The sequence below is a fragment of the Nothobranchius furzeri genome, chromosome 1 (assembly GCF_043380555.1).
Source record: "Nothobranchius furzeri strain GRZ-AD chromosome 1, NfurGRZ-RIMD1, whole genome shotgun sequence".
Classification (NCBI taxonomy): Eukaryota; Metazoa; Chordata; class Actinopteri; order Cyprinodontiformes; family Nothobranchiidae; genus Nothobranchius; species Nothobranchius furzeri.
This window is the reverse complement of record NC_091741.1, coordinates 42,814,098-42,836,950: the sequence shown is the minus strand read 5'-3', so window position 1 is coordinate 42,836,950 and position 22,853 is coordinate 42,814,098. Positions and strand designations below refer to the sequence as shown.

The 22,853-nt window shown below is 43.6% G+C and overlaps 1 protein-coding gene across 2 annotated transcripts in view; it reads right to left on the bottom strand.

Moving 5' to 3' along the window:
* The window catches only part of kdm7aa (lysine (K)-specific demethylase 7Aa), a 39,746-nt gene that overhangs the window by 3,281 nt on the left and 13,612 nt on the right, over window positions 1-22,853 (bottom strand). For both annotated transcript variants that reach the window (XM_015960731.3, XM_015960740.3), the window contains exons 2-13: window positions 22,216-22,301; window positions 21,644-21,761; window positions 15,394-15,554; window positions 13,752-13,893; window positions 13,398-13,584; window positions 11,189-11,351; window positions 3,347-3,434; window positions 3,158-3,264; window positions 2,971-3,062; window positions 2,792-2,878; window positions 2,410-2,652; window positions 2,184-2,317 (exon numbers count right to left, since the gene is read on the bottom strand). In XM_015960731.3, coding sequence (XP_015816217.3) covers window positions 2,184-2,317; window positions 2,410-2,652; window positions 2,792-2,878; window positions 2,971-3,062; window positions 3,158-3,264; window positions 3,347-3,434; window positions 11,189-11,351; window positions 13,398-13,584; window positions 13,752-13,893; window positions 15,394-15,554; window positions 21,644-21,761; window positions 22,216-22,301 — 1,608 coding nt within the window. The remainder of the gene's footprint in view (window positions 1-2,183; window positions 2,318-2,409; window positions 2,653-2,791; window positions 2,879-2,970; window positions 3,063-3,157; window positions 3,265-3,346; window positions 3,435-11,188; window positions 11,352-13,397; window positions 13,585-13,751; window positions 13,894-15,393; window positions 15,555-21,643; window positions 21,762-22,215; window positions 22,302-22,853) is intronic.

Below are 22,853 nucleotides of genomic sequence, written 5' to 3'. Positions count from 1 at the left end.
CCTTAACGAAAATAACAGCTGAGACAGTCCCGTGTGTGTGTGTGTGTGTGTGTGTGTGTGTGTGTGTGTGTGTGTGTGTGTGTGTGGTGTGTGTGTGTGTGTGGTGTGTGTGTGTGTGTGTGTGTGTGTGTGTGTCCCAGAGGACAGGAGAACGCGCAGCTAATTAATTAAATAATTTGGTTCTGTACCTTTCTCTTCAGCACAGCCGACAAAGGTTTATGATGGGTCAGTCCTCCTGCATGCTCAGATCATTCCCTTCCCTTGCTTGAAAAATTGTTCCAAAATGAAAGTTGAACCCACATCTTTTTTATCTGTGAATTCAATGCCGTTTGTCGAGTCTCAAATAAAAATTTGGACATCTTACTGTAAAAAAAATATACCATTAATGTAAAAGAGAAACTCTAACTGAACTATGTTCACATCCAGAATCAAACCCGGGACTTCTGCATGAGAGTCAGGCATCTTACTAGGTGAGCTACACACCAAATGACCTCCAACCTATCTGTAACATTTATATCCTTGATTACAGCTGAAACAATGTCAAACCAAAAAACGGTTCGGAGCGAAAATGGCTATTTTGTTGCTAATTTGCAGAAAATATCTAGAAGAAAGTAGCTAAGGGTCCTCAGAAATGTAGCTAGCTTTGTCACTAGGCGTTAGGAACAGCAACAAAGTGGCACTGCCTCTCTCTCTGCTGCTAAAGCTACGGATAGCAAATGCTACGGGCGATGCCTGAGCGTGAACATGCATGAAGCAGCCTGCTCGACTCGAGCAGCTCTCTTTTTCTGTGATTTTACAGAAAAACAGGCAATCACAGTAAAAATGCCAGGGCTCATTCTACAGGATCAGGGCATTGCAGGAGAATGTATGAAGAAGACATTTATTATTTCTATACATGTTTTGGCTGTCAAACTTCCATAATTTCCCTTTAAGAGGTTATTGCTGCTGTGGCGAGCTGGTTGTGAATGAATGTGTAGAAAGAGCTGCAGCTGCAGGTAAAAGCAGCTTCATCTCAGCTGCTTGAATGCTTTAATAAACCACTACTAACCCCTCCTTTCCACTGCACTAGAAGGCATCACCAGACGTACTACATGGCAATTAGCCTCTGCTACAGTGGATTAGTTCCTCTCCACCTGCAGCGAAGTGAGACGTTTTGGACGCACCCCAGAAGCAAGGGCATGCCATCATAATGTTTGAGTCGATTTTTTATGCGCTACTCTCGCAAAACTTGTCAGACTTTGCACATTTTAAAACACATCTGGAAAATTTCAAAATAAAAGTCACACGCAGGTGTGTCATTTCCTGTTATAACTCCCTTAGCTGATGTAATCTGAACAGAAAAGAAACCACAGACATTTCTTTTGGTGCATACAGCTGCTTGTTCATTATTGTGTGTGTACTTCTGAAATCAAGTGTGGTGTTTAATTCTCCCGTGATTTTGTGACATCATGTGATCAGCTGTGTGCAACGCTTTCACTCCTGAATGGGAATGAGCTTGCGGATAAACGCCGCTATAACGTTACGCGACACTTTCACGGCAAGTGGAAAGCCGGCGTGAGAGGGAAAATGCTGTTGACTCTTTAATATGGCAGAAATGTTACGTTACTATGACATCGCGTGTTTCTCTTCCAGAGCCCAGAACGATGTATTGGGATTCATTTTAAATGAGTCCGGCTGCAGCATATTGGTGGCCATTGCTTACCAGAAACTTATTTATGTTACTAATATTAGGTTTTAACAGGGTTAAACACCGGCGGTGTTTACGCCGAATTCAACCCCCCCCCCCCCCCCCCCCAACTCAGAAATAAAACAAAAACATTGAGCATCAGGAAAAATCTATAAAGGCTGAAGAGACAAATCCGCTAAAGTCCTTGACAGAAAAGTGGTGATATTGTTTGACGTGACTGAACAAATGACACGTGACTGGCACGCAAGAGCAAAGCTTGTTTGTAAACAAGAGGAAGCTCCCCTCCTTTCTCTGATTCTCATAAAGAGTGACTGACTGACCCCCCCAAACAAAAACTCTTCCGATCTACACGATTCACGTGAACGTCATATTTGGCTTCAAAAATGCCAATTTTTACCGAAAAGCTACAAGTTTGCAGGTATGTTACTTGATTGACTCAGACGAGTTAAATTGCTGTAATCAGACACAAACGTTACGGCGAAAAACAGAAACTCACCTTATAATTCTTCCGTTGACCATCATGAGCCGTAGGTGGTTGTCCTCCATCATCTCTGGAGCAGAAGCAGCTGCTGCTGATGCAGTCGACACTTTGTTGAATTTTCCGTGAACCTTGGCACAAAACGTTGGGTCCTGTGTAGTGAAGATAAGAATGAATCACATCTGTTCTGTAAGAAGGTTTTTTCCAAAGCTGCACCTCCAGCCATGCGCTCCTTTTTGCTCACCTCCTCCAGAGGCCCCACCTCCAGCCGCTTCAGCACATCCCTGGTGTGCCGTTCCAAGATGTCCAGGTTAGAAGGCAACTTGGGGGCCTGTCCCTGCTGCTCCCTCAGCCGCCGGGCGGCTCTTCTGGCTCGCCGGGCTTGACACAGCCTCTCCAGAGAGCGAGTGGTGAGGCAGCCGTTCATTCCAGAAGACAATCCATATCCCTGAGATTTCACCGGTTTGCTGCCACTCACTGATTCATCCTGCAACATCAAAATATAAGGATCATGATATCATTCAACCATCCACACACGTTCATATATTGGTGGTGGTCAGTTACAGGCTGAAGCAGATCAGACGTAGAGGCGTCTGTATGAGGTATGACTCAAGAGTCGCTCTTACCTCCAGATAGCGGATCTCCTTGGTCAGCTCTTTAATCAGGTGGTTAGGCCTGATATTATCTGGTACCTCACTTGTCGGTTCGGTCACCTGCGAAGCCACGGACAGAGAGAGTGAATTGGAGGTTTGGTGTTGGTGCTGACAGAAATCCACCAGGAGAAGAAGCTGCTGCCAACGCTTACCTCCCTCTTCAGCCAAGTCCTCAGAGCACCGATTAATGCCTTGACTCCATCCACTATGTAGGTAGATGGAGGACAGTTGTCCTCACGTAGCTCTGAAAGGACGAAAAAAATGCAAAAAGTGAAAAAAATGAAAATTTATTTTACGGAGAAAACCAAACATGCTGTGGTTTATTTGCATCAGTCTCACCTTTTAGCATTTCCAAGAGGTTTTTAGCCACATACCAACAGATGGCCTCAAAGTAAGGGAATTTAAAGAGGTCTGGGGTTTTTAGACGACGCTCCATTTCATAACACCTGCAGCACAAAGAGCATCATTAAACAACACTACATTGTAATTCTGATAAACATAAACAGGATTACGAGCGGAGGGCGTTACCTGAGCTGCATGCCAATATTGAGGTTGTGAAGGAAGTTCCCTCCAAATGCCATGCAATCCTGAGAGGTGAGAACGGCGTGGATCCAGCCTGTAGGGGGCACCAGAGCACAGAGGTTCATTCAGCAGGCTGAAGGGGACAAAGTCAAAACTTCTACAGAATTTTTTTTTCTAGAAGAGAAATTATGCAAAAAAAATAATAATTAAGACTTGACAGGTGATGATGTTTATATGAACACGATTGATTCACCACCACAAAAAACCAAAACAAAAAGCCTTCCTGAAACAACACAAAGTGAGAAAAAACAGATTCTGGGGGTTTGTTGTAAGACTGATAGACAGGCCTGATAATGCACTAGTTGACTGACCCACTGTGCTCTCTGACCCCCACCTCTCTACACCCTTTCTGCACCTCCCCAAAGATCCCTTTCACAAAGCTGCTGAGAAACCTATGGTTGCAAAACTGAAGATGTCCAGGAGCCGACAGGCAGATCCCGGCGGTGTCTGTCTGGAGCAGCTGGGGGTGGACGGGGGTGGCAGAGGAATGCTATGGTTTTTAGAAGGAACACTGAGGGGCTGATGGACGGATAATTGTGTAACTCGACACATCAGCTTTACTTGGGTGAATGAGGACACCATCACATTCATTAGTGACACGACAGAAATACATTTTCACTGATGCCTTTTTAATTCTTATTATCGAGTTTAACATTTTAGAGCTTTGATTAGGAAAGATTTCCATTTCTGTCATCTGATCTAGTTAATGATAGAAGATTATTAGTCACGGTGTTGGGAGTAATGCAATATAGAAGTAATAGAGTAATCCAACGCATTACTTAAAAAATACAGAAACATCAGTTACAAGCACATTTAAAATAGTTTGCAATTATTACTATTATGCATGGAAAAAAGGCAAACTCTAAAATAACGCAGCGGAACAAATCAAGTTGGATATGGTTGTGAGAAAGCTTAATGTCCATAGGGGGCTTCCGTAGCTTGCCAGCGAGCGGCAGGTGGTGACAGAGCAATGTGGTGAGGCAGTTAATAAGTTATTAAGAAAGACTGATTACTTTTGATTTAGGGGTGGAACTTGATTAAAATGTTTATCTATTTAATTAGAGGCTTTGTAATCAATTAAGCTTGATCCCTCGCATTTTAATCGTTCAAGACGTTTTGCGTCCAAACAAATTTTAAAATAAAAAATAGCATCAGTGAGGCACAGATGACATACTCACACTTAAATGAGTATATTTCCGTAACCACAAGGCCTATTTGATTACTTGAGTATCATTATAAAGGTAACCATTGTGGGATTTGTTGGGATGTTATTGATGAAGTGTTAACATGGAACACTGTAAATGTTGTGTACTGAACTGACCACTAGGTGGCAGCAAATCACTGCTAATACATATAGAGGTGTAGTGTAGAGTTCAGGGGAAGTTCTGCTGAGGATTACAAGATGAATGCTGTGTGTGATTGTCCCTCCTGCTGTAATAAAGTTCATATGGATAAAATTACTGCTTGCCTGATTTCTACCAACTATAAAACATAACTGTTAACTCATTCACTGCCAGCCGTTTCCTGATCAAAAAAGCCCTTCGCTGCCAGCGTTTTTCAGCTTTTTTACTGTTATTTTTAAAGAGTCCCAGAACGTTGTGTTCAATGATGTCGACGCCAAAACTAACTAAACAAAGCGGAGACTCACCTCTTAAATCAGGAAGAATCCAATGCGTTTCAAGCGTTATCCGTTCTTTCATAATCCGCTGTTGAATTGTGACCGGCAGACGCTTTTCTGGCTCACGCCTCACTTTTTTTACACAACACATTTAACACATGGATTTTCTGCTTCCTGATCACGTGATGCGTGACGTACATTGATGAAGATCGGCTTTAGAGCTGGGATGTTTGTTCTCACGGTGCTGGGACTCGTTCCGATGCCCAAACAGTAAAAAAATGAAAATGACGACTTTAGTCGTCGTTGGCAGTGAACGGTTAAATTTAAAATGTCAACTTTTGTTGTCAATGGCAGTGAAGTGATGGCAGTGAGTTAAAAAAAAAGATTTTCTTCCTTTCTTTTCTTCATGAAGAGCGATATTGTCATGATTTGTTCAATTAAAGTTTTTGTTGTGTTTGGAGCATGTGTAAAGTTAGTTGTAATTAACACATTAAATTCCCTCTTCTATTTTGATAGTTTGATTAAATACTTCAGTAAAAAATATTTTGTGTTGACCAAGCAGACGCAAAAGTACTGGGGACTTAGTTTGATAAATTAATGGCATTTAGCCAAAACTAACTGAAAAGTAACAAAGTAACATTTTTGAGACGGTAATATTAAACAAACATTACAAGTTTAAAGCTGTAACTAAACTAGTGTGTAACGTCTAGCAATGGTCAGTTTTTAGGTACAGTTTGATCATTCAACATCTAGTCAAAAAGGAGACACGAGATTGCATTTGCTCCCTTTAAATTGGCCTGCCTTCATCCCATCAGCTGGAGCTCAGAGCCTCTCTGCAGCTCTGAACACATGATAACAAATTGTCACCAATAATGTTCTCTCCTCAAGGTCCAACCTTATCGCCCTACAGGATTCTTCATGCCTAACACTCGCAGCTCAGATCAGCTGCTTAATCAAAGAATGACTTCCTAAATATGAAATTCTAAAACTTTTAAGCTAGATAATCATTAAATCAAATCAAATCAAATCAACTTTATTTATAGAGCGCTTTCACATGGCCAGAATGGACAAACAAAGCGCTGTACATCAATAAAATGCCACACAATAGGACAGAGATATGACCATTAAAATACATTAAAAAATCCATTAAAATACACTAAAAAATCCCTGTAAAATACCGTAATAAATCCTATAAAAATACAATAAGAAATCCATTTTAAAATACAGTACAAAAACCTGAATGCCAGTTCACATTCCATATCCGGCCTACTTCCCCCAACTTCAACGTCCAAAAGCCAGCGAGAACAGATGTGTTTTCAGTCTTCCTTTAAAGGTTTCTAATGACTTGGCCTGTTTTACATCGGCTGGCAGCTCATTCCAGAGACTTGGTCCAAGTACTGAAAAAGCTCGACTACCACGAGACTTCAGGCTGTACCTAGGCACAGTTAGTAATCTCTGGTCAGCTGACCTAAGGGAACGCACCGGGACATGCTGGTGGATGACATCGGAAAGATATTTAGGAGCCCCTGTGTTTAACGCCTTGAACACAAACAGGAGGACCTTAAACCTGATGCGATAAAAAACAGGGAGCCAATGCAAGGCACGTAGGACTGGTGTTATATGTTCAGACCTCCTGGTAGATGTTAACAACCGGGCTGCAGAGTTCTGAACCGCCTGGAGGCGTGCTACTGGAGCTTGTCTAAGCCCCGCATATAGCGAATTACAGTAATCCAGCCTGCAGGTAATAAAGGCATGGATTACAGTTTCCAAATGATTATGGGACAGAAATGGCTTAATTTTCGCAATGCGGCGTAGATGAAAAAAGCAAGATCTCGCAACACTGTTCACCTGAGCATCAAATCTGAGATCAGCGTCCAGTTTTACCCCTAAGTTAGAGACCACCGCCTTCTGATGCGGTGCCAGAGTGGCAAAATCAAGCCCTTGGGCACCTCCTGGGGTCTTTGGTGGCGTGAACAGAATAACTTCAGTCTTGTGTTCGTTGAAACACAAGAAGTTCTGAGCCAGCCATTGCTTGATGTCCTCAAGGCAGTCCAACAGAGGTTGAATGGTGCATAAACCACCACGCTTAATTGGAAAAATGACCTGGCAATCATCAGCATAGAGATGGAATGACACATTGTGTTTACGAAATAGTTCACCCAGGGGTATGAGATATAAGGAGAAAAATAGTGGGGCCAAAATCGATCCCTGGGGAACTCCCCATGGCAGCTCAGCCAGATCGGAGGAACAGTCCCCCAACCTCACACAAAAACTCCTCCCAGTCAGGTACGATCGTATCCACTGAAGTGCCTGGCCCGTAATGCCAACAGACCGCTCCAGCCGTTTTACCAGGATGTTATGATCAACGGTATCAAAGGCTGATGACAGGTCCAAGAGCACCAGAACCACAGCATCACCAGAATCATTTGCCAATAAAATGTCATCAAGGACCTTAAGCAGCGCCGATTCAGTGCTATAAAAGGGTTTAAACCCAGATTGAAATACTTCTCCAAATTCCCGTTCCTGAAGAAAAGATGTCAGTTGGTTAAACACAGCCCTCTCTATGATCTTTGAGAGGAAAGGGAGTGTAGATACAGGTCTGTAATTGGGCAAGATTGTGGGGTCCAATCCTGATTTCTTAAGCAGAGGTCGTACCACCGCCTGTTTTAGGGGACAAGGGACTTCCCCAGAAATCAAGCTGGTATTTACAATTTGCAGTACATGGTTACCCACTACAGAAAAAACTTCTGTCAGTAGCCTTGCCGGGAGAACATCAGTTACCGCCCCTGTCGGCTTAAGTCTCACGACCAGATCCTCAAGTTCTGCAAGAGTTAATGGTTGAAAACCCTCCAGTGCCTTAGGAACACATAGATCTGCATAGGGGGCGTGCTTAAGTGGTGGAATAGAGGCCCTTGTCACCCTTACCTTGTCTACAAAGAAGTCTAAAAAGTTGTTACATGACTCAGTGGAGTTAAATAAACATTTGTTTATTGCTACTTATAATAATTATAATATAATGAAATGTTTCATTAATCTGTGTTCAATAATTGAAGTTGGAAATGAATGTTATGTTATGATTACAGTGATTGAAATATGTTTCAGCATGTTGATATGACGAGGTCATCACCATTTGCACTCACACAAGAACAAAGTAAAGTTAAGTTAAACTCATGACACATAGATAGTCCTTTACCCCAGATCAGAGCATCCGGTATCAAAGATGGCGTGTTTCTGAGACTCTTGGTAATATTCCTCAAACTTGTCAACCTCTGGTTGGCTACACAAATCATAACATGAGAACATTAAAACTGGATCACTCTGGTGATTCAGCAGTTCGAGAAAAAGCTTCAGACCGGCGATCTGAAGCAAAACCCTCTTTAACCAAAGCTTTGGACATGTTGTCAAAACCTTTTTGCACCTGCGAAGCTGATACAACAACAGTTCATGCAGAACAAGCTGATATTGTTCCGGCTCCTTAAAGAGTCCCAGACGTTCCATCCATCTGTCATGACCCGAGACATATCTGGACTGAAGAGTCGGTGCCACGGTATTCTACAGCCCTTTGGTGCCAGAGGTCATCCGACCTCTCTGACCTTCGGATCCACCAAGAGGGTCTCCGAAAACGGGTGAAGTAGACACACAGATAGCGTCTGATGTGGTTTTGATAATAATCAACTTCATAGCTTAACACTAACCAAATTATTTTACATCCAGAACTCAGCTCTCCTAGATACGGAAGTTCTGACTAACATCACATTCACACATAGGTTCATACATCACATTTAGTTCCATGCATCACAGTAAATGTTAGTTAACCTGTCATGTTTTAATTGTTGGTAAAATGAATTCTTACTTTTATAAACCTGACTCTTTTCTGAATCAAAACAAAGTGTGTACAATCCCTTGATAAATTACGAATCCTAGAATCTTCTGATTAACACAGTAAAGACCAAGCAGGGTTGATATTCTATGTTTAGATAGAGTATCACAGCTTATTGGTCATAAGTAGAGGTAATATCTATTGAACTCTTAAAGCACTCAATTTCCTAAACCCTACCAGTGAAATAAATCACAATTTTAATGCAACTTGACCAACGCTGGTTCGATAAAATCTAGATATTGTTTTTCGTGCAGGAAGCAGCTGGAACAACGATAAGTTCAACTTTTCACTGAATGTGATTCAATAATGAAGATGAAAAAGAAGCAAAATGGCATCGCCCTGCAGGCACACACAGCTGTGTTTGTGTGAAAAGTTTGCAGCCCGTTTCTTTGAACCCACAAGGGTTTATAGGCAGCTTGCTTTGGGGTTTGGTTCAGATTAACTCAAATTATTTGAGTCAGTCTGATTAGTGTGGTCTGTTTGGGCTGATGACAAAGTTGCCAGGCAAAAAAACAAGAGTTCTTTTGACAAAGTGCATCTGAGTACAGAGTGGTTCACTTTAACTCGAAGGAAAACATCGTTCTGAGAGCATTTGTGTTGAGACATATAAACAAACACAAAAGGCATGCAGTCATATCAGTTATGCAGGAAGCTTGCTCTAAGTGTGACTGGTGTAGAATTATGCTTGTTTACATGTGGAGATTAGGGACGAGGATGAACTTCTTAAAGTTTGTGTGCAGAACGAATCAACTCAAGCAAACACAGACGTGCTGCTACATTTTTAAATACTCAGGCTCAACACATCAGTCAGTGCCTTGTTTTGTTTAAAATTATAACTGTTGTAGATTATCAGATGCAAAGATCATATAATAATAATCAGAATCGGGCACTGAAAAATATATTTATCATCATTTCTAACGATTAATAAAGTTCATCTTCAGCCTCACAGAATGTGAACCTTATGCACCTGTCATCATCAATGTAATGTCCACAAATGGTCAGTTTTCGCCAACAGATTGACCTATAGGTCATCGGTCACATGCAGACCTAATTCCAGCCTATGAGGTGGATTTTATATTCTATCTGCCAACAAGCCACAAGATCCTGCACTGCTTGTTGACATCTTAGAATCATAACATTGACATCCTGTTTTTTCCAAGGTCCCTCACAGAGCACCCTTTTATCCAAGACTGCTTGCTTTACAGAAAAAAGATTTAAAATTAAATATGAAATTCTAAAACTTATAAGCTAGATAATCATTAAATAAATGTTTGTTTATTGCTACTTATGATAATTAACACAATGAAATGCTTTCATTAATCTGTGCTCAATGATTGAAGGTTGAAATGAATTTTATGTAGTGATCACATTGATTGATTGCATGTTTACTTGACAAGGCCATCACCATTTGCACTCACACAAGAACAAAGTAAGGTAAAGCCCATGACACATAAACAGTCTTTTACCCAGATCAGAGCATCCAATGTGTTTCTGAGATTCTCTGTAATATTCCTCAAACTTGTCAACCTCTGGTTGGCTACACAATCATAACATGAGAACATTAAAACCAGATTACTCTGGTTTTCCCTCAGTTCTAGAGAAAGCTCCAGACCAGCCCCCTGATGAAACATCTCCTTAACCACCAAAGCTTTTGACACGTCGTCAACACTTTTTTGCACCTGCGAAGCTGATACAACAAAACAGTTCCTGCAGAACAAGCTGATTTATTCAACTCCTTAAGAGTTATTCCTGAGACGCAAACTAGTTCCAACTGTTGTTACCTGGAGATGACTCTGGACTGACCTGGTCGTACTGCAGTTAATCTACGGACTTCAGTAGCTGGGGTCTCCGAGCTCTTAAAGCACCCAATTTACCAATTTACCACATAAAAGCAATTAAAGTATCTTTGAATTGAATTCAATTGCAAAATAAAAGCACAAGTAAAAGCATCTTTAACAAATTTCAACCAAACAATAGTTATCCTTTAATTTTCAAATAATGTATTATATGTCCACTTCAGTGGACAATGTGTTCTGTACATGAAATATGTTATCTTGACTCATTTGAGTACACTGGAGGGGCTCAAATGCAACAAAATCTGTGCTTAATAGCAAAAAATACCCAAACTTTGAGTAGCTGTCTACTGTAGTGACCAATATGCAAGAAAGGGTTAATACAACACTGCAGAGAAAAGACACTTTTCCAGTAACGATCGTGCATCGTGGTGTAGTTTACCATGTTGTAACTCCTGACACTTGTTTTCTACTTAAAAACAACCCAAAACACACACCTGTAGGGATGAGCAGGGTGGTTCCTTGGGGAACAACACACTTGTAGCACTTTTCCACTTTGTCCCCAAAGAACACTTCGCTCTGATTGGGCGAGGAGCTCCATGCCTCATATAGTGCAAGGTTGGTGGGAGAGGGTTTGATCAAGTAGAAGATCTTCTCTCCCTGCAAACCAAACGAACAGGTGTTCGAAGTAAAAACTGTAATGATGTTTAGAGTAACACCACCTGCTCGGACTCCAGTGTCAAAACTAATATCAGCAACAGTTTAGAAATAAGAGGAGAAATCACTCCCACTAAAACCGCCGAGCTTTCTTTGTTTTAAAGGTATATCATGCAAATTCTACTTGCTTTTGACCAGGTTTTATTGTTATTTCCTCATTAAAAAAAACCATAGAAGTTTTTGGCTTCACACATAAATTTTTCTGTCTCAGCTGCTCTGCAAATTCTTGCTGAGCTACTGCAAACGGCTGGATGGGGTTGTTGCTGCGTCATCATTGCCCCGCTCCTCCCCATCCAGGTAGTTCAGATCCCTCTTGCCCTGGACTGTAAACACTAACGTGCAGTCTCTCCGTGTAGCTAGCAGCGAGTTTAATCTCCACAGTTGAAAAGAAGTGATATTTTTCTTATCTAGTCTGCACTTTAAATAATGCATACAACCAAAAATTCCTGAATGAGCAAAAATGGTTGGATTTTATCTTTATAAGCTCTCAGAAACAGAGGCAGAATGTGACTGTTATTTCACAGACTGAATGTTAAACCACTGCTGGTACCAGAGTGGGTTTTCAAACAGATAACTTCTTCATGATCTCAATCTGCATCTAGCATGAATCAGCTAAAGCAGATTTCATGTTTTTATATTTTAGTTTTATTGATTATTTTTTGCTGAATATTTTGTGTCTCTAAAGATCTTTGAATTTGGTCGTTTCCAAGCAGCATTTTAGTTGATTTACTCGGCTCACCTCACATGGACTCACACTGGCTAAATAAAGTAAAAAAATAAAAATAAATAAATAAATAGATAGATAAATAAACAAACATATTAGTTCTTATATTTTAAACCGTTTACCAATAAAGGGTTGAAAACATCATACTGGCAAGTATAGCTTAAAAAAAGACGAAAAAAAGTTACTACTGAGACCAAGATGCCAACCTGGCACTCTAGCCACTGGACTACCAAGTCTGCAACACGACATGAGCCACATATCCTGTGTTGACCAGAGGAGACAGATTTCAGACCAGACTAGCTTACGAGAGAGGAACCATGCATGATGACGAGTTTTCATTAAGGCTTTACAGGATTTTCAAAGTAAAACTCAAAATTTGCAGCTCAGACAGGAAAATACATGAATGCAGCCAAAAATGGGTTTTTTTTTAGGAGGAAATAACATCACATTGATTTTCAAGTAGAGGCCGACAATGTTTTTTTAAGGCCAACATCGATTTTTTAAGAATTTTGTTGCCGATGTCCGATATCTAAAGCCGATTATTCAGGCAGATATATACATATATACACGTTTTAGCAGCACGTTGTGAAAGAAAACTGAACACTCACTGTGTGCAATATAAATTTAATAGGCCAATAAATCTCTTAATATTTATTGAACTTCAAATATAAGGCAAAATTTAAAAAAAAATACTGTGTTGGGGTCCTTCGGTACATTCAGTCTAGTAGAGGCGGTAGTTGGCCACTCAGGTGCCTGATTTGTTTTATTTATTTATTTTATTATTTTCTATTTATTTATTTGTTTAAATCGGCTTTTAAAAATAATTCTGCCCATTGGCCGATATAGAAAAAATTGAATACATCAGCCTGATGTATCGGCCGGCCGATATATGGAGACGAGTTCTGCCCTCCCCTAGCTGCCAAATCAGCAACAGCCTTCAGCAGTTACAAGCCAAGGTGGGCGAGCCCATTAAAGCTAATCTTTCCAGTGACATAAAAGAGTCTGGGCTTTTCCTGACCCGATCATTTTTCTGTACATTTCCTTTCCTCGGCTAATGCAGACGATGGGGGTTGACAAAGTCTTTCTTTTCTTAATCATTTTTTAAAATCTTTTTTATACATACTTTTTTTTATTTTGTTTTTATGAAGAACCTCGTGATTTTTATCTTGAGAGGTGCTATATAAAAGATTGTTTTCTTTCATGCATATGCAACTTAGTAGTACAGTTTTTCAGTGAACAAGACCTTAACACTTAGAGACACTTACCCAGAGAACATGATACCAGACTGAGGTTCCTCCAAAGTCTATGTGGAAGTCTGTGTAGCTGTCTTTAACCCCCATAAGGCAATACTTCTGGACAAAGGGCTTGGGGAAGAACGACTCATCTGGCCAGTAGTTTTCTACCCAGGACATCTTCTTGGCCACGTCAGGAACCTCCACTAACTCTGACATCCTGCGAGGGGTTATAGAGAAGGACTGCGTTTAAACAGATCATTGTCCTTCTGAAATGGATCAAATCCAGTAAACCTATTAACTAATTAAGCAAAAGATTATATCGAATAAAAGGTATGAAGGTTCTTTCAGCAAATAAGCATCATGGAAAATTTTAGAGCATCGTACTTGGTGTCTGAGAACTCCAGGCTTATGAGATTGAGGACCTTAGGTCGATGGGGCTTGGTGAAATACTTGATAAACTCGCTGAGCTTCATCTTGCTGTCTGCCTGCCGCGCCACGTCTATCACATCGATAACTTTGTCACCACCTAGACGGAAGGAAAGAACTCGTCAGTTTGTGCAAAATCAGAAATCTGAAGGTCGCCAGATTCCTGAGTGAAGAATATGAAACGTTTTAATTGGATACAGAGTGGGCAAGAGGCTCAGAGGGGTCAGCAGCTAGCTGGCATCTCCTCGTGCTTTTAGAGATCGAGCCCTGAGGGAAACTGGCATCAATATGGCAGCGTGGGGAGGGGATGCAAGCGAGACAATCTGTCCAGACCCCCAGTCCCAGAGGACAAGGAGTGGGTGGAGGTGAGAGGGATGGCTGAGTATTTTGCCAAAGCATATAGAGAAATACATTCATGGATGTGAGAGGTGGACTGAGCAGAAGCGAAACGTGTGTTTACCCGTATGAGAACGAACACACACACACACACACACACACACACACACACACACACACACACACACACACACACACACACACACACACACACACACACACACACACACACACACACACACACACACACACACACACACACACACAGAGGAAGAAAAGAAGCCAAAATAGAGACTCTGTGGAAACAGTTAGGACTCTAGAAATCACAATTGAGCGACACATGGCACTAAAAGTTGTACTGAGGTTCTGTGTGTGCGTGTCACCAGACAGCTGGCTGCTGTATTTTCCAAACACCCCCTCCCACACACCTTTTATTACCCTGTATTCTGTGTCTGAAAAGCTACAATACAAATCAATCCCATTTAAAAGCATCACTCTTAAATCTAAACATTTACTCAACAAATTTCGAGTTTAGTACAGGTTGTGTGTAGATACAGAAAACAACTCCATGTTTTAAACTAGCTTTCTGGAAAAATAATGTAACGACAGGCTTAAAGAGTCCCCGGAAAACTCAACAGTGGGATCAGATACTTGAAATCTGTTCAAAAATCACATCCATCCATTCATAAGAATCAAACACTAGGACCAATGTTTTACCACACGCCAGGTTTGATTAGAGACCCTTGTGAGCTGCAGACGACATCAGTATCCACTCCTATTGTCCAAGTGTCTTTGAGAAGGAAGAAATGCAACCAGACACCAGTCTCTGGTCACAACACCTGTGCTGTGGCTTAAAGCTCAATAGGGCATGAGAGGAAGTGATAGAGAGAGGAACAGAGTCTGTAATCTGAACTTAATGATAAAAACACTGGTGGGCTTGGTAATGGGCTTGTAATAGGAGCTGGGAAGTGGCAGGCTGTTTTCGGTAAAGGAAGCATAGTGGTCATAGACAGGCCAGTGAAAGCTTAGCCGTCACTCATTTAGGACTCACTCAGCCATCGCCTGATGCCTGATAAGTGGGTTAAAACCCCATGAACCTGGAAACCTGCTCATACTGGCACACAGATGGCGCCTGGCTGGTGTTGGGTCATTTCATTAGCTTCTAAGCAGACTATGAACACAGAACGCCTGCATCACCAGGCTTACGCAAACACTGGTGAAGCTAAGAAAATAGGTTTAAAGCTTGCTGATGTCATGTTCTTACCGACATACTGCTCCACATCTTTTACAGAGAATGTGGGTGGGGGTAGCTTCAGGCCCAGACCCTCCATCTCGGTGATCACCAACGGGTAGTTGAAGCCGTGTCTCTCCAAGTACCGGGGAGTCACCTGCTCACCCCTCATTCGTATCAGAAGCTCGTCAGCGCTGGAGAGTAAACCACATCACAACAAACGGAAACATTACATCTAAAACAGGTTGACAGGCATCTCGTTTGCTTTGTCAGGTAGGAATTAATCTGTACTTTTCTCCAACTGCACTTTCCATCGTTACTTTTATGAAAAAACAATGAAGGTAAAGTCAGTGACTTGATGCAATCTGCTGGGTTTCCTTAGAAAACTTAACTAGTTTGCCGCATAATAAAGCCCTTGTTTATGTTTGTTAACATTTACTTGTATATTGTGTAGCGGTGAACGGTACGCAACTGGACCGAACCGAAACGGTTCAAACACCCCCCCCCCCTGTGAACTGTTACACCCCTAATATTGTGTATTGTTTTTCATTGTAAAAAACAAATCAAAATCAAACCAGCTAATTGGAATAATGAACTGAACTCAATGAACTGATAAGTAGGTTCAGTTGGAAGGTTTTCTTTGTAAAGTGCCTTGAGACGACTCTTATTGTAAATTGGTGCTAAATAAATAAACTGACTTGATTTAAACCACTAAACATCTCATAAGATGGACTCTTGACCCTTTGCATGTGACATCACGCTGTTCATGGGAACACCTCGTTCGCCGTGATGGACGTCAAGGAACTGTGGTCGTAGCAGAAGGCTACTCATACCGAGTCAGGTTCTGCTGGAGGTTTCTTCCTGTTAAAAGGGAGTTTTCTTCTCCACTGTCACGACACGCTAGCTTAGTATGAGGATTGCTGTTAAGTCACTAACACAAGTCAGTGACTCGATGCAATCTGCTGAGAAAGGGTAGAAAATTTTAACTAACTGGCATAATGAACAGTATTCAATTGGAATGTTTACTATGTTTACGCGAATTCCATTTTATTTGGTGTACCAGCCTCCGCTCTTAACAGGCTTCAGGTGGTACAGAATGCAGCAGCCAGGTTTCTGACGAACACCTCTAGACGTGACCATATCACACCTGTACTAGCGCACCTCCATTGGCTACCGGGAAACTTTAGAGTGAAGTTTAAAATTCTGATCTTTGTTTTTAAGGCCCTGAATGGTCTGGCACCAGATTACCTGTCTGACTTTGTGACTCGCTATGTGCCAAACCGGGCATTGAGATCTGCCGATTGCTTGCTGCTTCATGCTCCCACAATGAAATGGAATGCTCTTCCTCTCACCATCCCTCCCCCATTTCAAGTCACTGCTTAAGGCCCACTTTTACGACCGGGCATTTTTAAACCCTTGACTTTTATTAATTATTTTTATTATGTATTCTTCCATCAGGGGACTCCATTGTCCTGCTGGGGGACTTCAATGCTCACGTGGGCAATGACAGCTTGACCTGGAGGGGTGTGATTGGGAGGAACGGCCCACCTGATCAGAACTCGAGCGGTGTTTTGTTATTGGACTTCTGTGCAAGCCGCAGTTTGGCCATAACGAACACCATGTTCGAACATAAGGATGCCCACCGGTACACTTGGTACCAGGGCAGCCTAGGTCACAGGTCGATGATAGATTTTGTAGTCGTATCATCTGACCTGCGGCCGTATGTTTTGGACACCCGAGTGAAGAGAGGGGCGGAGCTGTCAACTGATCACCACCTGGTGGTGAGTTGGATCAGATGGCAAGGGAACATGCCGCGTAGACCTGGCAGACCCAAACGCATAGTGAGGGTCTGCTGGGAACGCCTGGCAGAAGAACCTGTCAAGACGGTCTTCAACTCCCACCTCCGGCAGAGCTTTGACCACGTCCCGAGAGCAGTGGGGGACATTGAGTCCGAGTGGGCCTTGTTCCACTCTGCGATTGTCGAGGCGGCTGTTGCTAGCTGTGGTCGTAAGGTGGCCGGTGCCAGTCGTGGTGGCAACCCCCGTACCCGCTGGTGGACACCAGAGGTTCGGGGAGCTGTCAGGCTGAAGAAGGAGGCCTACAGGGCGTGGCTGGTCTGTGGGTCTCCGGAGGCAGCAGACAGGTACCGGATAGCCAAGCGGGGTGCAGCAGTGGCAGTTGCCGAGGCAAAATCTCGGGCGTGGGAGGAGTTTGGTGAGGCCATGGAGAAAGACTATCGATCGGCTCCAAAGAGGTTCTGGCAAACTGTCCGGCGCCTCAGGAGAGGAAGGCAGCAACTCGCTCACACTGTTTACAGTGGGGATGGGGAGCTGCTGACGTCAACTGAGGCTATAGTCGGACGGTGGAAGGAATACTTTGAGGAGCTCCTCAATCCCACCAATGCGCATTCCGAGGAGGAACCAGAGCTGGGAGGCCTGGGGATGGACTGTCCGATCTCGGGGGCAGAAGTTGCTGAGGTAGTCAAACAACTACACAGCGGCGGAGCCCCGGGGGCAGATGAGGTTCGTCCTGGGTATCTCAAGGCTATGGATGTTGTAGGGCTGTCATGGTTGACACGTCTCTGCAACATTGCGTGGTCATCGGGGGCAGTTCCTAGGGAGTGGCAGACCGGGGTGGTGGTCCCCATCTTTAAGAAGGGTGACCTGAGGGTGTGTTCCAACTATAGGGGGATCACACTCCTCAGCCTCCCTGGAAAGGTCTACTCCAAGGTACTGGAGAGGAGGGTCCGATCGATAGTTGAATCTCAGATAGAGGAGGAGCAATGTGGTTTTCGTCCTGGCCGTGGAACTGTGGACCAGCTCTATACCCTTGCAAGGGTGATGGAGGGGACATGGGAGTTTGCCCAACCAATCCACATGTGCTTTGTGGATTTGGAGAAGGCTTATGACCGTGTCCCCAGGGGCACCCTGTGGGGGACGCTCCAGGAGTATGGGGTGGGTGGTTTTCTGTTAAGGGCCATTCAGTCCCTTTACCAGAGGAGCGTGAGTTTGGTCCGCATAGCCGGTAGTAAGTCGGACCTGTTCCCAGTGAGGGTTGGACTCCGCCAGGGCTGCCCTTTGTCACCGGTTCTGTTCATCACTTTTATGGACAGAATTTCTAGACGCAGCCGTGGTGTGGAGTGTGTCGAGTTTGGTGGCAGGAGAATCTCGTCTCTGCTTTTTGCGGATGATGTGGTCCTCCTAGCTTCATCCAGCTCTGACCTTCAGCTCTTGCTGGGTAGGTTCGCGGCCGAATGTGAAGCGGCTGGGATGAGGACCAGCACCTCCAAATCTGAGACCATGGTTCTCGACCGGAAAAGGGTGGCTTGCCACCTCCGGGTCGGGGGGGAGGTCCTACCTCAAGTGGAGGAGTTTAAGTATCTCGGGGTCTTGTTCACGAGTGAGGGTAGGAGGGATCGGGAGATCCACAGGCGGATTGGTTCGGCGTCTGCAGTGATGCGGACGCTGAGCCGATCTGTCGTGGGGAAGAGGGAGCTGAGCCAGAAAGCCAGGCTCTCGATTTACCGGTCGATCTACGTCCCAATCCTCACCTATGGTCATGAGCTTTGGGTAATGACTGAAAGAACGAGATCGCGGATACAAGCGGCCGAAATGAGTTTCCTCCGTAGGGTGGCCGGGCTCAGCCTTAGAGATAGGGTGAGGAGCTCGGACATTCGGGAGGGACTCGGAGTAGAACCGCTGCTCCTCCGGATCGAAAGGAGCCAGTTGAGGTGGTTTGGGCATCTGGTCAGGATGCCTCCTGGACGCCTCCCCGGGGAGGTGTTTGGGCATGTCCTGCCGGCAGAAGGCCCCCGGGTCGACCCAGGACACGTTGGAGAGGTTACATCTCCAATCTGGTCCGGGAACGCCTTGGGGTCCTGCCGGAGGAGCTGGTGGACAAGGCCGGGGAGAGGACGGCCTGGAGCTCCCTAGTTGGGATGCTGCCCCCGCGACCCGGACCCGGATAAGCGGAGGAAGACGAGACGAGATGTATTCTTTTCTTGACTGTGATTTTACTGCTTTGTTGTGTACTTTTATTATTGATTGTGTTTTAATTTTTATGTTGCATTTTACTTTTTTATCTGTACAGCACTTTGGTTGGCTGCCATGCCGTTTTTAAAAGTACTTTATGAATGAAGTTGGTAGGGTAGGGTAGGGTAGGGGGTATGGTATGGTAGGGTAGGGTAGGGTATGGAACGGTACGGCACGGTATGGCATGCAAAGTGCCTTGAACTGACCTTTTTTGTGAATTGGCGCTAAACTGATTTGAACCGACTTGTGCAAGGTAAACTCCTGCAAAGCTAATCTAAAACAAGCCCGTTTGTAGCCTTAAGCTTGGTTTATGCTTGAAGCATTCACTTTCCGCGCGGTGATGCGGCTCGCGGATGGAACGCGCTTCACAACTCGCAGCGTTTATGGTTTGTGCGGCTCGTCTCTGCGATGAGCCAATATTCTCCCGAAATGTAGGGGGCAGCATGGAGCTCTTCGGCATGCATCCAACACTACACCATAGTAGAAGTAGAAATTACTGTTGATTACAACTTCAGCATTTTTAACAGCGTCCTCGTCTTTTCCGACAGTGCGAGCCATTTCTCTCCAAGAATGATTAACAACATGTTGATCCCGGTGATTTCTGAGAGCTGAATCATACAAATGTCTGTATTTACGAACCCCTGCCATACTATTTCTTGCCGGTCCGCCATGTTTTTCCGCGTCCGTCCGTCCGCGTGGTTAGAAATTTTCCGAGGTGCGCGTTGCGGAAATCTTGGGCCGTGCGGAGACGCGGGGTTGTTAAAATGACGCAAAATGACGCAACTTTTCCGCGCGGAGCCGTGCGGACCTCGCGGACACGTCAAGCATAAACCAAACTTTATATTGCTTTTACGTAGCCGATTTCTCCGTAACATGGTCAAACTTTGCTGCGCAGTTGGCTGCACTAACAGGGAAGGGTGCAAACCCAACTTGTCGTTTTATTGGGTACTTTTGATGGAGACGGAAGACGGACATGAATAGCAGCTAACAATCAAAAGGACTGGATGCTCTCAAAATATTCGCAAGCTATCTTGTCCCTCTGTGTGAGAGTAGCACCTGGTCCCAGTCAGCAACAAAAAACTGATAGGAATCCAGACTTTTGTAGGCTTTTAAATCAGCGTCAGTATTGAGGTGAAACGCAGTTTATCACATAGTGTTATGAATCGGGCGAGGCGAGTTGTGGCAAAGTCAACGACTTGAACAAATCGATGAACACAGCAGCAGGGAGAAGGTAAGGGTCAGTTTTAAGGCTACCTAAATAACTTTTGTAAATAAAGCTCCAACTAGCTGTGTTACTTCTTCCAACAAGTGAACTGGCCTTGAAGTAGTACAAGCCAGGCTAAACTGGCAGAAAAACAACAATCTCAGGCACTTCCTTGTGTTAAATACTACGGTCACTCACTGTTTACGTCCACCATGTGATCAGGGGAAGTAGTTGCAAAGGGCCAATAGTAGTGTAGTAGTGGTAGTAGTAATATTAGTAGTGGAAAGAGTGGTGAGACTCATTGTCATCGTTAACTCATTCACTGCCAAAGACGACTAAAGTCGTCATTTGGATTTTTTTACTGTGTGGGCAGAGCCCCCGCACCGTAGAACAAACATCTCAGCTCTAAAGCCGATCTTCATCCGCGTACGTCACACGTCACGTGATCAGGAAGCAGAAAATCCATGTGTTAGGAGATCATTTTGGGCCGCTGCTGTAAAAAAAGTGAGGCGCGAACCGGAAAAGCTTCTGCCGATCACAATTCCACAACGGATTATGAAAGAATGGATAAAGCTCGAAACGCGCGGATTCTTCCTGATGTAAGAGGTGAGTCTCTGCTTTGTTTTGGTTATTTTGACGTTGACATCATCCTAGCGCGCAACGTTCTGTGACTTTTAAAACAACTGTAAAACACGGTGAGAAACGCTGGCAGCGAAGGGCTTTACCGATCAGGAAACAGCTGGCAACGAATGAGTTAAAATATGGAAAAATAGCACTCAACTATCTCAGATTTAACATCCAACTAGTCAGAATTTGGATTCTGAACAAGACCAGAATCTTTTGTGATTTACACAATTTCAACATTTAACAAGCTATCTTAAACAATCACAAAAGCCTCTGTAACTACCCCACATCACAGCTTTGTATAAAAAAAATAATTATTTTCTTTTTTTTTTAACGCAGGTTATTCCTACTAAAATAGAAAGATCTTCTGGTTAAAACACAATCAAAGGACTCGACTTGTTTGGACATTTGTGTTCATGCCCACCTGGGGAAGGTTCTGTTCTGGAGCTTCTTGATAAATACTGAAGTGCCTGCCTGCACTGGTTGTGATCCATCATCTGGCTCTGTGTAGTCATGCCTGTGCCAGTTGTTGCGTTTTTTCACTGCAAAAAACAAAGTTATAAGTGGTTCACCATCCTTTTCCTTCATTCCAATTCCATGCAGCCTTTGTACCCCTTGAGAAAAGTTCTTCAGAAAATGTGGTATTGATTACAATTATCTTTCATAAGGGGACATTAATTCACTACTAAAACCCTGTGCAAAGATACGAATGGGCTTGTCCAATCAAAGAGGAGGGTTTACAACACCATTCGATTAGCCAGCTAATATCTGTCCTCCGGGCTCTCAAAGGTTAACCCAGCCCCCAGCCTCTTAAAAAAGTAATCAGACACGACTAACTGCAGAGAGCCATTGTCCCCCAGGACCGTCCAACACACACAGAGTTGGCGGGCAGTTCATAAAAACAATGCAAGATTGTAAGTAACGTTAAGACACAGACAAGAACGCAAATAAAAAAAAATGCTAAGGAAACCTGCCAGTAACGAGGGCATTACTCACTCAGGGAGGGTCCGTGTTTGACATCACAATTGGGGCAGTGGTAAACATCGATATCCACAGCATGATGCTCCTCTACCTGAACACAGCTGAGGAAGAAGAAGGGTCAAGAGTTACACACTTATTCACTGTATTGTAAAGCGTTTTAGAGTCCTTTGATTTTGAAAGGCATTATACGAGTGCAGGTCATATTTACAACAGGTTCAAAGAAACACATAATCAAACCGGCTTTGGCATCAACTCTGGACTATTTAGCCTTGGGCTTTTATTTGAGTCAGGAGCAGATGGAGGTACTTAAGTCCTTTATTTAGAAAAAGGATGTATTTGCGTCTTCTTCGACAGTGTATGGTTGACCGACATCCGTAGCGGTAAGTACGTCACGTTTTTCATTGTCCAATAGCATGTGGAGACAGTTTGAAAGACACCCACAACTGAACTCCGTCTATGGGTCGCGACTCGTGGCCATCCCATAAATTTACATATATAGCATGACTTGCCAGACTAGCGAATAAGTAAACTGAGTGATAAAGTTTAGGTCTATAACCCCCAAATTCCACTACCTCCGCTCCGCTGCGGTCCGCCCCCGCCTTCCGCAGCCGCTCGCTTCCGAACTCAATTTTTACTGGTATGCGCTCTACAAC